This window comes from Schistocerca americana, chromosome 5 (assembly GCF_021461395.2).
Source record: "Schistocerca americana isolate TAMUIC-IGC-003095 chromosome 5, iqSchAmer2.1, whole genome shotgun sequence".
Taxonomy (NCBI): domain Eukaryota; kingdom Metazoa; phylum Arthropoda; class Insecta; order Orthoptera; family Acrididae; genus Schistocerca; species Schistocerca americana.
Genome location: NC_060123.1, coordinates 440777994 through 440796390, shown reverse-complemented (window position 1 = coordinate 440796390; position 18397 = coordinate 440777994). Strand labels below are relative to the sequence as shown.

At 41.4% G+C, this 18397-nt stretch overlaps 1 protein-coding gene across 3 annotated transcripts in view; it reads right to left on the bottom strand.

Moving 5' to 3' along the window:
* The window catches only part of LOC124616157 (Sjoegren syndrome nuclear autoantigen 1 homolog), a 47044-nt gene extending 28888 nt beyond the window's left edge, over positions 1-18156 (bottom strand). The window contains exon 1 of one of the 3 annotated variants that reach the window (XM_047144434.1): positions 17985-18156. In XM_047144434.1, the coding sequence (XP_047000390.1) occupies positions 17985-18036 (52 nt within the window). In that variant the 5' untranslated portion in view covers positions 18037-18156. Of the gene's footprint in view, positions 1-17208; positions 17423-17976 lie in introns of those variants that run through there. The other 2 variants (XM_047144436.1, XM_047144435.1) reach the window with 2 other exon arrangements.
* Between the last annotated feature and the right edge of the window lie 241 nt (positions 18157-18397).

Sequence of the window (18397 nt, the reverse complement as noted above, 5' to 3'; positions counted from 1 at the left end):
GCTCCACGGCCCGACCGCGATCATCGGAGACAGTCCCACCCCATAGAGGATCGTGGGCGTTGAAATCGCCCAGAAGCAGCAATGGTGGCGGGAGTTGAGCCAGCAGCGCAGCCAAGACATGGCGGGGGAGCTCCCCATCCGGAGGAATGTAAACAGAGCAAACAGTAATAGCCGGCGAGAGCTCAACCCTGGCAGCAACTGCCTCTAAAGGCGTCTGAAGGGGTACTGGCGAGCTACAGACAGAGTGGTGAACAAAGAGGCAAACCCCACCTGACGCTCGTTGACAGGCAGCACGGTTCTTATAGTATCCCCGATAACCGCGAAGGGCGGGGGTCCGCAGTGCAGGAAACCAAGTTTCCTGCAGAGCAATGCAGAGAACAGGGGAATCACTCAGAAGCATCCGGAGTTCTGGCAGGTGGCGGAAATAACCGCCGCAGTTCCATTGGAGAATGGAAGCAGGAAGGGACTGGGAGGGCGTGAATGCGACTAAGAGGCAGACAGCGCTTCAGAGCCAACCGCCGCCACTGGGGGAGAGTCAGCGGAGTCCATAGGAGAGGCCCCCAAGGGTTCCGTGAGGGCGAGATCCGCGGCAGAGGCGAGGATCTCCACCTCATCCCCGGAGCCAGGACTATGTACAGCAGGCGGTGCTGAAACCGCCGGAACGTCCTTCTTCTTGGACACATTCCGTTCCTTCTTCTCGCGTCTGCCCTTAGGGTGAGAGGGCTGGGAGAGCTTCTCTGAAGGAGCGTCAGAGGCTGACGACGACGCAGAAGCCCTACGACCAGCAGGTGGCGGAACCTTCAGCCACTGGCTGACATCTGGCTGGGAAGGAGAAGAAACGGAGGAAGGGAGAGCCCCGAGGGACCCCTTCCGTGAGAGAGGAACCGGCGGAGGCAACGCCGCCGGAGAAGGAGGGGGAGGAATCGAGCCTCCCGGTTGTGGAGCAGATGTCACTCCCGAAGTAAGCGTGGGGGGAGCGACAGAAGAGGGTTTGCCCCCAACTGCTAAGGGGGCAAGAGAGGAAGGCTTGCCCCCAGGCACGAGGGGGGCAGACAGAGATACATGGCCCTGAGGGCCCACTGAAGGCGGCACAGATGAAGCGACAACCGTCGCTCGTGCGGGCGACGATAACGTGGCTGCAGCATAAGATGTTCGAAGGGAAGCAGGATACAACCTTTCATATTTCTGTTTAGCCTCTCGATAAGTAAGCCGGTCCAGGGTCTTAAATTCCATGATCTTCCGCTCCTTATGAAGAACGGGGCAATCCGGCGAGCATGGAGAGTGGTGCTCCCCACAGTTGACACATACAGGCGGGGGCGCACATGGAGAATCGGGATGAGACGGGCGTCCGCAATCTCGACATGTAGCGCTGGATGGGCAACGGGAGGACATATGCCCAAACTTCCAGCACTGGAAGCACCGCATCGGGGGAGGGACGTATGGCTTCACGTCGCAACGGTAAACCATTACCTTGACCTTTTCGGGCAAGACATCACCCTCGAAGGCCAAGATAAAGGCACCGGTGGCCACCCCGTTTGTCTTGGGTCCTCGATGGACACGACGGACAAAATGCACACCACGTCGTTCCAAGTCGGCTCTCAGCTCGTCATCGGATTGCAACAAGAGGTCACGATGGTAAATAATCCCCTGGACCATATTTAAGCTACTGTGGGGAGTGACGGTAACAGGGACGTCACCCAGCTTATCACACAAGAGCAACGCTCGTGACTGGGCTGGGGAGGACGTCTTGAGGAGGATGGACCCATTCCTCATTTTTGACAACCCCGCCACTTCCCCAAACTTATCCTCCAGGTGTTCCACAAAAAACATAGGCTTCGTCGGAAGAAAGGAGTCACCATCAGTCCTGCTGCAGACAAGGTATTGCGGTACATAAGGCTCCCGCTTGGCACTAGATCGGCGTCCCTCCCATGGCGCAGCCAACGAGGGGAACGTCTGAGGGTCATACTGCGCAGCATCGAAGTCGACTCTACCTCGCTTAGAGACGCTGGTGGCCGTGCGACCACCAGCTTGATGTGATTTATTGCGCTTCATTGCGCCACATCCGCCCAGATGCCACCTACTCCGAACGAGGGCTCTCCCCAAGGGCGCCACCCAGCCAAAGCAACGGGTACCTGGCCGATATCCCGTTGCCCGGAGTCCCCGTGCCCCAGACAAGATGGGCACATACTCCTTGGCATGCATGGGGAGGAAACAGCTCAGGCATCTGTAGTGCGATCCCTGCGTGGTCAGGGGGCTACCACCAAGAGGGTACATGACGACCCCACCACAACGGACTGGCTACCGTGCTGGATTTTAGGTGTTTAAAGGGTCCACAGTTGTCGTAGGCGCTAAGAAGAAGAGTGCGCACAAGGCGAGAAGGAGACCACCCAGAAGATGTTGGGCGTAGTCCCCCCCACACGACAATAGGTAACATGCAAGATGGTGGAGCATGATGGACCAATACAAAAACACCACGTAAGGTGTCCTTCCCCAAATGGCACGCACTGACGACGGAAATTTGGAAGAAAAAAGGAGGTCAAACCCAAGAGGGGACCATCACAGAAGGCCGAAACGTTTGAGACTCCTTGTAGTCGCCTCTTACGACAGGCAGGAATACCGCGGGCCTATTCTTACCCCCGAACCCGCAGGGGGCTCTTGTGAAGTAGCCGACAAACTGGCTGACAAAAAGTTGACAATGGTTGGCACCTTACACAAGAATAAACCAGAAATACCTGAATCCCTGCTTCAAACCAAGAATAGGCCAGTTTCTTCATCTGTATTCATTTACAGGAGAGAAAAAAATGTTGGAGTCATACATTCCAAAGAAAAATAAAAACGTTATCCTTTTGTCAACGATGCATGAGATAGATGAAATAGATGAGAAGATAATGATAACAAAGGGGGAGTCAATGTATTTGATTTACTATGCCACAAGACTACACCACAAAAAACCAGGTGCTGGACAATGCGATACATGTATGGGTTTTTAGATGCATCAGGAATAAATGCCTATGTCTTGTATAACGATAATGGCAGCACAAATAGCCGAAGCAATTTTCTCAAGTCATTGGCATTCGGGCTGGTTGAAGCAGAAATGAAGGACAGAATCACGAGAAAAAATTTACCCAAAGGGCTTCGCATAACCATGGAACAGATTTTGACACATTTTGGGAGCGATATTCCAAGATCAGTAGCACAACCAGAAACGATCTCAACAAAAAAGTGGACGTTGCTTTCTTTTTCAGTCGAAAAGACATCCGGAAAAGTTCATTTGAATTCTGTGTCTGTTCGAAACCAGTGTGCAAGGACCATTGGAAAAATATTTGTCAAAGTTGCCATAACAGTTTAGTTTGAAAATGTTTGGTATATTCAAAATATCATCAAATTTTGAAAATAATTTATAAAGTCTGTGTTTCCTTTCACATGAGGAACTATTTTTTTTTTTTTGTAGTTGTTAGCTTTATACTTTTTACCAGTTTACATGTTACTTCCTTCAATGATTCTTATGCCTTTTGATTTATTATATTGTGTTTTGCAATGTCATAACACAAAGGGTAACTGAATGCAATAGATAAGTCCAGTGTCATATTTCTGTATATGACAACCATGATACAATAAAATGCAATGATATTATAGTAATGATTTGCTTTGTCATATTATAAAACATAACTATACTTTGTAATAAATGTTTCATATTGTGTGATTATTACTTTATGCTACTCCAGAACCTCTTTTGTGAAACAAATAATTCAGAAAAAGTGGGGTAAATTTTACCCCACCTTGTTATTTATGTCTTGGGATTAGCACCTTGTTACTCCAGGGTTAACAACGGTGTTACAGAAGAATGTTGAAGATTAGATGGGTAGACTGAGTAACTAAAGAACCTGGAAGAATGTATGGCGGGATCAGTGGCACCAGAAGAGACGGCTGGGCCAGCTGCAGGGTATTCATGGAGGAGGTGGCAGTGGGTGCGGATGAGGGCAGCCAGGGACAGTGTCATGAGAGATGGTGGCAATAGTCAGTGATAACTGGGAGGAGACCACATGGATGGCCTCAGAGGTGGTTGCAACAATGGCAACTGGTGGGCTGGCTGCAATAGGGCCAGTGAGCGAGAAAGCGTTGACATCGATAGAGCTGGTGAGGACAGGAGAGTCGGGCATACCAGGGCTTGTTGTGATAGGAGGGCTGGTGATGAGGGTCGGCCGCAGCAGGGCTGACAAGGAGAGGAATGACATCCAAAGACCTCACATGCAAGTGCTGGGGCAGTACCAGAGGGCTGCATGGCAAGCAGGCCTGTTGCAGACAAGCTAGCAAAGTGTGGGCCGGCAGTGTTGGGACCTGAAGAGGCGCAGGGTCTGGTGATGAGAGCACCAGGGAATGAGGCACTGGGTCAGCAGGCATCGGTATAGGAGGCACCAGAGCAGATGGCACTGAAGCTGGCAGAACATGTGGCACAGGAGCCAGAATGGCCTTGGTTCAGAAGATGGCGGGGCATGTGGCACAGGAACTGGTGGAACTGCGAAAGCTACAGGAGTGATAATTCCAGCCTGGAAGAAGCCATGGCAAATGAGCAAGTGAGACAAGGGACGAAAACACAAAGGAGGGCCCAAGATTGACAACAAACGAGAAGGGGATGGGCACAGTGAAACAGTGCAAGCAAAAACGCCAGAAGAAAGAATAGGGTATACCAGCACAAGACAGAAATAAGGCAAAACAGGAAAGAAGAAGGCATATGGTCATGGAACATAAGAGGGAAAAATAAGGGGTGTGGGGTACATGTACAAAATCAAAGATGCCAATTAAACAGACAACAGCAGCTTGTAGAAATCAGAATGAGGGCCAGAACCACGAAAATACTGTGTCAAGGGTACACAAATGCTGACAAGAAAAAAATGACACAATTTCTGTTTTTATGTATACAAATTGAAGTGGTGAGTGAAAATTTGTACCAAGGCTGGGAATCAAACCTGGGTCTCATGCTTACTAGGAAGGGGCATTAGAGACTACGCCACCTCTGCAAACCATTTATACAACTGCACAAATCACCCTGGCATACCTCCCTCCTTGATTGAAATACATAAAATCATATCCGTGTGAGACCAATAAAGTCTCTGAAATTGTGTCATTTCATTTTTATGAGTACCTGCACCTGCTGCATCCCCCATTAACGTTTGGTGCTGAGATGCTATTCAAAAACAAGGAGAGCCTCAGCAATTCTGTTTGTGTGTAAGGGGGAATTTAAAGTAGCTTGGGGTGGCAGTGAGAATTTGAATCAAGGAAGGAGGCATGCCAGGGTAATCCGTGCAGTTGTATGAACCGCTGTGCCAAGGCGGCTTAGTTGCTAACGCACCTGTCAAGTAAGCAGGAGACCCAGGTTCGATTCCCAGCCTTGGTACAAATGTTCACTTGACGTTTCAGTCTACACAGAGTGATTCACGAAGATATGCAAATATTTTAATATGTTATTCTACGAGTAAAACTAAAGAAAAAAGTTCATATAAACATTGATCTGCAAATGTTTATTTACGGAGTTATGGCCAATAAAAGATTTTGCTTGAAATTTGGCAACTTCGCTAATATGAAGCCATCACAAAACTGTATGAGGTTAAAGTAAAGCACAATTTCCATTTATTTTGTTGTTATTGCTCTGGTTAATCTAATAAAACATGTCCCAGAACATCCAGAGAGGCATAGAAGTAATTTTGTAAAAATTTTAATTTATTAACAACTACTTGGTCCACTTTGTTTTTTAAATTCCAGAGAATTGCACAGAGCTTTCAACAGAGGTTGTAGAGAAACAGCTGAAACATGTCACTAACAGTTGCCAACAATGACATTAACGTTTCCACATTATTAATGGAAAGTAAACAAATTTACGGGACCAATGGCATTTGTAGTCTGGTCCCTTCAACCCCCACACACCAACCAACCGAACAAATTTACTTGTATAATAATCTTTGCTTCTCTGGATGTTCTGGAAAACTACTATAGATACACGTTTGGGACATGTTTTCTTAGATTCACCAGACCAACAAATGGAAATAGTGCTTTACTGTAACCTCGTACAGTTTTGCGATGGCTTCATATTAGTGAATTTGCTAAATTTCAGGCAAAATCTTTTATTAGCCATAACTCCGTAACTAAACATTTGCGGACATATGTTTATATGGACTTTTTTCTTTAGTTTTACTTGTAGAATAACATATTAAAATATTTGCATATGTTCGTGAATCACCCCGTATATATAACATCAAAGCTAAGGAGAAACTACCTAGTGGAGCACAAAGCACTGGGGGAGAAGGCCCAGAAACAAGCCAGTCGCCTTTGAGACGAGAGTGGTACAGAAAAAAGAAACTCCACATCCTCACTGCCAACTGAAGTATCCTCCTCCAAGTGGTGTGCCAAAGGTGTGATTGATGTTCCCGCATTGAAACAACAATTATATGTTTATTCATCACACCACCAGGAGAACAGTGTGCTAAACACATGCCCTCCATAGCCACATCCAGTGACATTTATTGGCAGAGGATGACATGGTAGTCTTGAGCCTCAAGAACCCTGTTTAGACAGAAAGTTTGTTTATTTACCAAGAACTAAACACAGTATAGCTTTAGAGAACAAAGGTTCAAACATAAATACAACTTAAGAGTTCTTCTGTAATGGTGTGTAGCAGTTGACACTATGGCAAAGCCTACAATTGCCGGTAGTGGCAATACACTGAGGATGCGGTGCCTTCCAGAGTGTGACATGCTGACAATGGCTGTGGTCCTGGGGAAGGTGCAATATGACACTGTTGGAGAGTAGCAGCAGCAGCAGGCATCATAGTCCAGCAGCAGGCAGTCAATCAGGAGCGAAAAGCCAAAATGGCTGTTGAGGGGCTGCGCTGCGATGTAAGTACCCGTCCATGGAGGAATACCAGCACAGTGCCATGTGGACACATAATGGTACGAATGCAAATAGGTATCTGCAATTGATGTGCTGTTTACTGCGATCTGCATGCCACATATCAGTGTGGCTTGCGCCGCAAGACATCGAGGCGGCTTGGCAGTAAACAGCACACAGACTCTTCTATCGACAAACAACTTACAGGGGCTACGCGTGACCTGTGAAGCATATTTACAAGTGCGGTGGCCGAATATGCAGGGGCCCAGCCCTGCATATACTAGAGATAGGTTATCAAAGAATTTTATAGCTGTGCATTTCACTCGTATAAACATAAATTCACTAGTCGGTAGTATATAAAATTTCTCTCTTTACTGTTGTGTTTGTGAATATCTTAATTACTGTGCAACTCTAACAGGTTGTTGACAAAATATTTCACCAGTGAACAGACATATTGTGTGAATGTAGGTGACATCCCCAACTGCTTATACAGAATTTGTCAAGATGTACAGGCGGGCACCAAACACACAATTGTAATTATCTTCTATAGCGCAATGAACACTGTTCATTTAAATGAACAATTACCCTATCAAGCATCAATGATTGAAAACATCCAGGGTACGTTAACTCACTCACTTCTTTGTCCTCACAGTTATGAGTTATTTTTGTGGCAGTTGTAGCTGAACCTCAATGTTTTAAGTCTTTTATATGCTTTTTATGGTTTCAGTTTTTGTCGCCATGCGTGGTAAATAACTGAGAATTTTCTTCCAATGTCTTTATTATTTCTAGTTTGTACATATCATCAATTGGAAGTACCAAACTGGATGAGTCATATCTGTTTTCAGAGTTTAATGCTAGCTCATTTGTGCAAAACCAGTTCATAGCTTCTACAAAAACATAATTTACTGTTTTCTCTGTTAATGTGTATTTGATTTGCTTGATAACAGTCCTTACAAATTCACATTCAGAAAGGATTAATTCTGCATGCTGATCAAAATAAAACGACAGTTCATTACCACAGGCCAAAAACAGTAATGGGCCAATGTTCCAACATTGTGGAACCCTCACTGTAATTACTCTCCATGCAGATTGTGTGGTGTCTTCCTGTGAATCACTTCAATACCCTATTCTATCTGCTTGAATCATGTTTCTTAAATAACAACTAGTCCAGGAATGTACTGAACCACATATTCCACTTTCTCAAAAATCTCTACCAAAATTTTAAGATTAGCACGATCAAATTCCTGCAATAAGTTGCAGAAGATCCCAACTGGTAATTTTTTATTTTACAGTCAGAAATATACAAATAGTGGATGAGAAAATCCAGAGAGGAGTATACAATTTGTCACGAGTTTGTGTTGCTCAACAATTTGTAGAGTCGGACACAACAATGTAGTTTTCCCTCATAGAATGTAAAGGCACATGTTCAAAACAAGTAAAAAGCATATCTAATCTCATGTGCATTTTGTGTGAGTTGTAACAGCAAAATTAGATAAATCTGGCAGTCTACAGTGGTATACCAATATTCATCCTCCACACCAACTGTCTTCTTGCTTTCATTTCTTAAACAATGGTTGATTACCATATCAGTTCAAAACATCTCTGGTTCTTCCTTGTCCAACCACTCACATCTCATTCTATGCTAAACAGCTTCCTTTTGATTGTGGGTTTCTTCCCTCCCTCGCCCCCCCCCAAATGCCACCGTTTCTAAACACCTGCTTTTATGGTACTAAGTGTCTACGGTTGCCTGTAACACCACTATAAATAAGATTTGTTTTTCTGCGTACTGTGTGGTGTCGCCATATCTCTCATGCTGAAATGTTCTGGGTAAATTGATAATCTAGTACCTCCAGTTTTAAGTTGTTAAAACAGCTTCCCCAATTCTCAAATTTTGCTGCCTCAACCAAATACTGATATCCTGGTTGCATAGGGGCTCTCTGTGCTGCTCCTCTGGATAGTTCCATCGCTTTCATCTTCTCAGCTTTGATTTTAAGACCGACTGTGCTTGTATTTTGGGCTAGACCCCCAAAATGCAGTCTCAGTGTCCGAGGCTGTAAGTCATCAGAAGGTGCTAACAAATATGTTCTCCCATTTAGATTGGTACCTTTCTCATTGCTGTTCACTTCAAGGATGACTTTCTCAAGGACTATGTTAAACAGCATGGATGAGATAGGATTATCTTGTCATCTTGTCACAAAATTACTGCAGAACGATGAGTGAAATACAGGGTGTACATAAAGTCTGGAACAGATCTTTAATGTGTCGCCACAGAAAAAAGTCACACAGAGTGTGATCTGATCGGGAAGGCTATTTCATGAAACAGCTGTCCCCCTCTGTAGCATGGCCGATCTATTGATGCGGCAGGTCCATGTTCAGGTACCCACGAACTTCACGATGAAAATGGGGTGGAGCCCCATCCTGCTGAAAGATGAATGGAGAGTCTGATTGCATTTGACGCATCAGCCATTACTGCAACACGTCCAAGTAGGAATATCCAGTGACAGTGCTCTCGGCGAAGAAGAATGGCCCGTAGTTTTCAATATGACAGGGCACAAAAAACATTATCCTTTGGGGAATCATGCTCAAATTCAATGCATTCATATGGATGCTTTGTACCCCAGATTCGACAGCTGTAGCACACTTGTTTTTGTCGAACTCCAACACACAGAAAGCTCGCTCCGCACCATGATATCTGTGCAATGTTTGGTTCTTGTGCAATAAATAATTGAAAGTGTTCCCGGACTTTATGTACACCCTGTATATTGACACAAGCAGCAAATGGTAACGTTAGTAGTTTAGTAAAATACTGCATGATAAAGTTACAAAAGCACAAATCTTTATTAAGATTGTGAAAATATTTTTAATTTAAAGGAATTAATCATTTTACCCAATGCAAAGCACATGTCACAAGTAAGAACTGTTGGCCTAACTGGGATACAAAACTGGAATCCTGATCCTTTTGTTGGAATATGCTACCAATTAAATCATTCAAGCACAACTGATGTGGTATATTACGTATTACGTATATGTAATTATCTTATTATGCAATTTCCCGTATGAGGCAATTCAGCACACCCATCGTTAGATCTATATTCATTGACACTAAAAAACGCAATACCTCAGTTTCTTAAAAAAATGTTTACTCTAATTCTTTTATTTTGAATTCTAGTCACTTTTATGACACTAATCTACTTTTTTATGATAAAATATTGTGGTGATATTATGAAAAGTAGAGCTGCTACTCCTAATATTGTGGAGACACTAAGTTGCAGATAGGTACAACAAAAAGACTGTCAGAAAGTAAGCTTTCGGCCAAGGCCTTTGCTGAAAATAAAAACACACACGACCAGTCTGTGGCAGCTGATGCCAGAGTCGATGGTCATGTGTGTGAGTGTGTGCATATATGTTGTCTATTTTCGACAAAGCTCATTTTCTGTCTGTCTTCTTGTTGTGCCCATCTACAATTCAGCATCTCTGCTATATGGTGAACAGCAACTATCCTTTTCATAACACTGTTTCATTCCATCCTGGATTTTCCATTTTTTGATAAAACATTGTGGTACAGTCCCATCAAGGAGTCTGAGATGTGGAAACAACAAGAATGGATTCGCATTTCAAGCAAATTTTCAGGAAGTTTGTGAAGCTAAAGCACCTGTGTTTTGGTTTTCTACACTTAACTTCTTCTTCAAAAGCATCTGTCACCTCCTCCTGCACCAATCAAGGCATCCAACCTTTCAGGCATGCTCCTGACTAATGCTCGAATGTCCTCTTGAGGAATCACCCATTCCATTCTTTCAAGAGGACCTCCCATAGGTCCCATAGGGTCTCTGAAAACTGCTGGTGACCTCTTCTCCCAGCTAACCACATAAATGCTCAACAGGATTCGAAACACAGTTTTCAGCAGGCCAAACCACAACATGAGTCTCCGCTTCACCCCAGAACTCTTGCAACATGCAGGAATGCATTGTCATACATTAGTGTAAAACCATTACCAATAAATGGATCAAAAGGCAAAATATTCTTCAAATGGACATCCTTCACATACCAATATACTGCAAGGCTCCCACATTCCACAAAGACCAAATCCATCTTTAAGTCATACTGATTCCTGCCCACACCATCATAGAAACTCCCTGAAAAGGCATCCTGTGTGAGAACGTACAAGGGGAATAACTTTCCCCGGGCCTTATTCTATCAAAAGGTATCATAGGCCAAATTGAGACTCATCATCGAGAAATAACTGCTCCCATTGCTGTACTTGCCAGTTACTACACTCCCTTGAGTAACATAACTGAGCTGTGTGATTTTCTCTCATGAGCTCTGGGTGTGTAGCATGTCTTCTGGATTGAAGACTGGCTTCTTCCAGTCTTCTTTGCATGGTTCTCTCACTAATATTGACTCCTTAAATTTGGAGTCCATTTCGCACTTCAACGGCAGTGATGTGACGGTGGTGGAGAACTTGAAGTTGTAAAAAGTGGTCATCTCTTGCCAATGTTGCTCTTTTCAAGCCTGATCATAATATCCTTGCATAGCCATCAGTGTCCCTGTAGCTTCTTATGGTTCTTGAAATCGTAGAAAGTGTAGTTCTCAACACTTCTGCAATGTAACACGGTGTGACCATCACAATTATTTATGCCAGAAAACTGATTACAATAATTAAATAAAGATCCTACAGACACATGAGCTGGATAGGGGAACAATAAAAGATACAGCAATAAAATCTATAGGACCGAAAAAACCATTAATGCCTCACATTCATTGATGTGTTTTTTAGGTTGTGTGAGAAAAAACAATAAAGACTAGTGCAATAAAAAATTTCTGCTTCATTGTTTGCCGGAAAAGCAATGCCAATAACAAATCAATAATATACCCACTCTAAAAATATAGCATGAAGTGCTACTTTGATTACGTACATAATTACATGCCATTTATTGTGTTTTGCAGTCATGTACAGACAAGAACACCACAAGCGAGAAGGAAGGAAAACAATGTACAAAGCTGGATAGCAACTGCCACTGTGAGATGAACACATAACAATAATGGAGCTACATCAAAAATATAGAATTGATATATCTTGTCAAAGTGCCCCACGCAGTGTCAAATTGAATATAATTACAAATAACTGAGATAACAACAAATGGCCTCCTGGCAGTCCTACAGTCACATTAAGGGTAGCAAATCAGATGGACATAAACAAATGCCATTAATGACAAGCTCAAGTGACACAAAAATATTTGATGATTATGAAAAACAAGATATTACATCTCCATTCTCCACAGTACAAAGGTTGGTTGTGTGTGTGTGTTTTTAACACAGTATCCTACAACAATCACATCTGGTTATTTTATTGTAATAACGAATGTCTCTATCCATTACAGTTATTTCTTCACTCTCTGTCACAAACATAACTGTCTTAATAAAATACAATAGGAACTCCACAGTTGAGAGTATTGTATGTTGATTTTACTGTTAGTACCTTACCTTCACTCTTATAATACAGTTTAGCACTTTGTATTCTACATCGGAAATTTAGTGTGATTCCTCCTAATGTGGATAAAAATACTAAATGATGCACAGATCAAATGTCTTAAGCAAATTTAGAAAAGTCCCAAAGACTGACTTTCTTTTATCCAGTCTGTTTAGCAGTTCATGGGAAAAAAATTCTATACTGCAGACTGCATTTTTTTTTTTTTTTTTTTTTTTTGGAAGCTGTGCTATGAGTTGTTTAGGAGATAGTAGTTACTGAAGCAAGATTCCATTTGGTCTGGAATGACTCTTTCAAGTAATTATTTATGTCAGTGGTTGCTCCCTTCTTATAGACTGGTTTATCTCAGTAATGTAGACAATATGTCATACCAGGAATTAGATTCAGAGTTTTGAGACTATTTTTGTTTTCTCATGATGTTCGACAATTCTTACAAAACATGAGTAAATCATTCTAACCGAGTTTATTTCCAGGTCTGATTCATAAATTCTTCACTTTATGCACAAATGTAAGCCAGGTTTTATTGTTGTTGGTGACAAATTTATATTGATATGGTTATAGCACTGTAACAAGTCACAGTACCTAAAATAATTTACATTATAGCTTAAAGAGTTATGTTGTGACTGTCATATGGAGTTACCCTTATGGATAATATCTGTAATTAATACACTATGTGATCAAAAGTATCTGGACACCTGGATGAAAATAGCTTACAAGTTTGTGGCGCCCTCCAACGGTAATGCTGGAATTCAGTATGCTGTTGGCCCACGCTTAGCCTTGATGACAGCTTCCGCTTTCAATCAGGTGCTGGAAGGTTTCTCGGGGAATGGCAGCCCATTCTTCATGGAGTGCTGCACTGAGGAGAGGTATCAATGTCGGTCTATGAGGCCTGGCACGAAGTCGGCATTCCAAAACATCCCGAAGGTGTTCTATAGGATTCAGATTAGGACTCTATGCAGACCGTCCATTACATGGATGTTATTGTCATGTAACCACTCTGCCACAGGCCATACATTATGAACAGGTGCTCAATTGCATTGAAAGAAGCAGTCGCCATTCCCGAATTGATCTTCAACAGTGGGAAGTAAGAAGGTGCTTAAATCATCAATATATGCCTGTGCTGTGATGATGCCATTCAAAACAGGGGGTGCAAGCCCCCTCCATGAAAAACACGACCACATCATTACACCACCAACTAAGAATTTTACTGTTGGCACTACATATGGTGGCAGATGACGTTCACTGGGCATTCGCCATACCCACACTTTACCATTGGATCGGCACATTGTGTACCAAAATTCTTCACTCCACACAACATTTTTCCTCTGATCAGCCGTCCAATGTTTACGCTCCTTATACCAATCAAAGCATTGTTTTGCATTTACCGGCGTGATGTGTGGCTTATGAGCAGCCGCTCAATCATGAAATCCAAGTTTTCTCACCTCACGTCCAACTGTCATAGTACTTGCAGTGGATGCTGATGCAGTTTGGAATTCCTGTGTGAAGGTCTGGATAGATGTCTGCCTATTACACATTGCAACCCTCTTCAACTGTCGGTGGTCTCTGTCAGTCAACAGACGAGGTCGGCCTGTACGCTTTTGTGCTGTATGTGTCTCTTCGTATTTCCACTTCACTACCACATCGGAAACAGTGGACCTAGGGATATTTAGAAGTGTGGAAATCTCATAACTACAGTGGAAACCTTTTCACATGAATCACATGAGTACATATGACAGCTCCATCAATGCATCGACATTTTATACCTTGTGTATGCGATACTGCCGCCTTCTGTATATGTGCATATCACTATCTCATGACTTTTGTCACCTCAGCGTATAATGAATTATGCATTTTTAAGCAAAGAAATTAAGAGTAAACTACCTGTATTTCACACTGAGCAAATGGTTAATGTTACAGTTGAAGAACAAGGCAATGCAGAGCTACACATATTCAGGTATGTTCTGTCTTTGTTACTGTTAATGTTGACATACAATGTTCAGATAAATCTTGATACAGAAATAGTTTATGGATAACAGAAAAAAAGCAGAAGGAAGAAAATTCAACGCATGTGCACCATTTCCTGAATTCAGACACATGTGACATGTATGTAAACAACCTTTAGAAGAAGAAATTTGGAGGTGGGTACAAAAACAATTGCATTTATTTGAAAACTTACCTAGGGATAATATGTAATACTAACCCCAAATGAAATACAACTTAACAGCAAACAAAATAAACCCTTCCACCTAATTTTTCAGTAATGGAAATAATCATATTACTGGCCAGGAGACCCCATCTGGGTTCGTTCAGCCGCCTGGTGCAAGTCCTATTTGACACTACTTCAGCAACTTGTGCATCGGTAAAGACAAGACGAAATTATTAGGAAAACACACACACTCTCAGTTTCCAAGTGAAGAAATCACAGACATGGCTGGGAATCAAACCCAGGACCCTGTAATCTAGAGGCGGCAATGCTAGCCACTACACCAAAAGCTTTTGCAGCAATATTTGATGAATCATATTGCTGCTATACCACAACGAACTTTCTTGAATAATTCAATTTTCCCCAATTGTAACACATTTCAAGTGTCTGTTTCTATTTTTACTAATTTCCCTAGGTCTGTACTTTAAAACTGGGTGAAAATTTATAGAAAATGATCTCTCTGGCAACAAAATTTAATAATGCACATACTTCTCTTATATTTCCAGCATTTTCAGAGTACGTTATATTTGTGAGCGCTTTTTGGCTTAGAACAAACCTGTTACCTTAAAGTGTCCTGAAAAAATATACTGTGTTTCTTGGAAAACAGTCTGAGGCAGCTTGGGAATTACCTGAACAAAGCCAATGAATAAATCAAGGCAAAGACCTCTCCTTCCTCCCTTGTAGTCTGGAACACAGCCATGTGAACAAAACTTTTATATTTGTGATGTATCATAGATTTTAATTTCATACATTGTTTCAGAGCTAATAACTGTTCAATGCAAGCAATATTATTTGACAAATTTTAGTCGACATGTATTGCTGTCACCAAATACAAACATTTTCTTCCTAGTTTCTTTGGCCATATCTGAAAGACCAAACTCTAGTCCTTGAAGATCAAGTTGATAATCATCAATACCTTTTGGGTCATGTAAAGTTTATTCTTTCATTTTTAAGCTTTTGTTTTGATTCGAGAAGTACAGGACACTGTTTTCAGTGACATCCACTAGCATTGTGTGTTTAAGAGCATTATGATCTAATGTTTTGCTTGTTTAGAACTTTTATACAACGAACATATTTTCTGTTTTGTTTTCTTCATGTACTGATCTTGTGTAAGGAAAGATGAAACTCATTCTCTTGATTTCTTTGGTAAAGGCTTGGACCACAACCTTTTGAGTTTGTCTACCTAACAGCCATTTTGCTCCTAACTTAATGCCACCTTTGCCCTCACCCAATGACATTGACACTTGTGATTAATTCTGTGCAGAAGGGTATTGTATCGTTTCTTTGGCTTTGAATATCCCACAGTTCCTCAATCACTGTACATAATGTTTAATCTTTTATTTATTGCATCTGTTTTAATATCATTTACTGAATTACTATTTTCAAGAGTATCAATGCAATTGAAAATGGAGTTTCTTTCTTAGGCATAACTGCAGGTAAAATAAACAAGCTTTTGTTCACTACGAGACATATTGAGCCTACTGCTTCGTGTGCAGCTTATCTTCTTCTGTTGTTTGTAAAATGTAATCTATATCAGATTACATTATTCAAACATTGACCAAGTATTAAGAATTAGCACAGCATTTAATTCTGAACACATTCATAAATTTCACAGGAAATACAGCAACTTACTTCTCTTATGGTCTTCCCAACATTTCTGCAAAAGACTACAATCACATGAAAAAAGTTAATACATGCTGTAAAGACAAAAAAGGATGACTAATCACAACAGATGATAAAACCACAGAAAATAAAATTTTTAAAGTCATTTATTGATACATTGACCTTGAAATTTTTATGATTAGTTGGGTTCACATCGGTTAAAAATTAAATATTTTGATACCTCCACCCTTAGGAAATGCCTTTTTTTGATTTTCAAAATCATACTTTTTGCAGTTTTATACAGATGTGCCGTTATTAATCCCTCTGTTGCTGCTCCGGAGAAAATGGAATTCTTGTCACAGCTGTTTACCAGCAACTATACAAATGTTAACTTAAATGTGTCACTCAGTGTTTGCCATTTACCCTCAGTTTGTACGATCCACAACTCTACACCAGAGCTTTAAAATAAAAAGTACTGGTATCATAAGGTTTTTAAAACTTTATTTACAACCAACATGGGTCAGGAAAATCATAAACATATGAAGAGCATGATTAAAAATATATAAAAAGTATTAATGCCATACTCAAGCAAGATAGTGTAAAAATATAGAAAAGTATTTATGGATAAGGTGATTTGCCATTAAACGGAAATAAAAATATTTGTTTTTAATGTTGTATTATTACAACACAAGATTTCAAAATACCCTTATTGTGGCAGCACAAGGGAGCTTTTTGTGTTGGTGCAATAATTTTTAGCAAATCACCAAAATCTTTAAAACTACACATATTAATAGTCTAAACATTATGTTAGCAACTGGAGTGTGTATTTGCAAATTACAATGTTAACACTGTATGGAATAATGAGGTTATTAAGAACAAAAAGAACTTGTTTCCAATAGGCAGCATACTCATACACAACCAAATGTTCTGTATGTAAAAGTTTGCAAGCAGCAATTTATTAATACAGCTCTGAAAGCAGTATTTTGTATTTGGACTTAAAAAGTTTCTATTCTGTATTTAAATTAAGACGCCTTACGTTCATTTAGTGCCATTTCAGTTGTTAGTGACAAACACCCTCGCAGTACGAGAATCACTCAAACTTGTCTGTCACTATCTTATTTTCCTTGTTGGAATGTAGTGTGTGGAAATGGTAGCGTTCTTAACCATCCTACCACAAGGCGGTGTCATCCAACACGTATTGTTAGTTTTCGCTTGTGTAGGAAACAGCGCTAGCGTTTGTTATAGACTATAGGTCAACAACATGAAACCGATTTATAAGAGGGAAAAAAAACGCTTTTCCGACTACGTGTCGTATAAGATACGACCTTGTGACACGTGTCCTGATATTCCACGTTGTGGCAGAAAGGTTAATTTTATATAAAGCATTTGACTTCCTATTCGATTGTTTATCTGCTGTTACTAGCAAAATAACAGAGGCATTCGCTTTTTGAAGACTAATATTTATTTGTGGTAGATTCAGTTTGGTGACGTAAACAACTCAATTGATATCATGTTAAGGGCGAATTTCTTTCACTTACACAGATGTGTAATTGAGCGAGCGACCGTTAAGGGGCTGGCAATCTCAGTTAAATATTAGACTGAAAACTTCTTTTCCACCGCCATATATTTGCAATGAAACCATGAAATGTCACCTGTGGCAAGCAGCAATTGAACACAAGCGTATAGTATGCTATTAATCAGGATCAAAAAATAATATCTATCGGCACAACCAACAACCACTGTGCTTGCAAAATGCACTGTTTATGGAAAACCGCTGGCGTTATTCACACCCAAACGCACTTACATACGTACATTTCACCAGTTCCTGATTATATGTTTGGAGTAATGCACCGTGTTGAGCCATAAATACAACTAATAAAACATGCACGCCAAAACCACAGACAGACAATGTTTGTTGTCAGTAATCAAAACTAATTCAAATATGCCACTACATCAAAGATGCTATTGAGAGGTATTCCTTCTTGTTGTACATACCGAAAACCAATCTGAGAGTGCAATAACGATATCGAGAGAGTTAGCTGGGATCGATATGTTTGTAGTAGCACAGCCTCGAGTTTGTTGCCTACCGCGCCAGCAGCGCCCCAAGCGACCAGTAACTTAAGTATAAGTTCGGCGCGAACGTGAAAGCGAATAGTGGTTGTTTATTTTGATTTATACAGTGATTTTTACAAGCGGGAGTGTTTCTAGCACAATAAATTCCACCA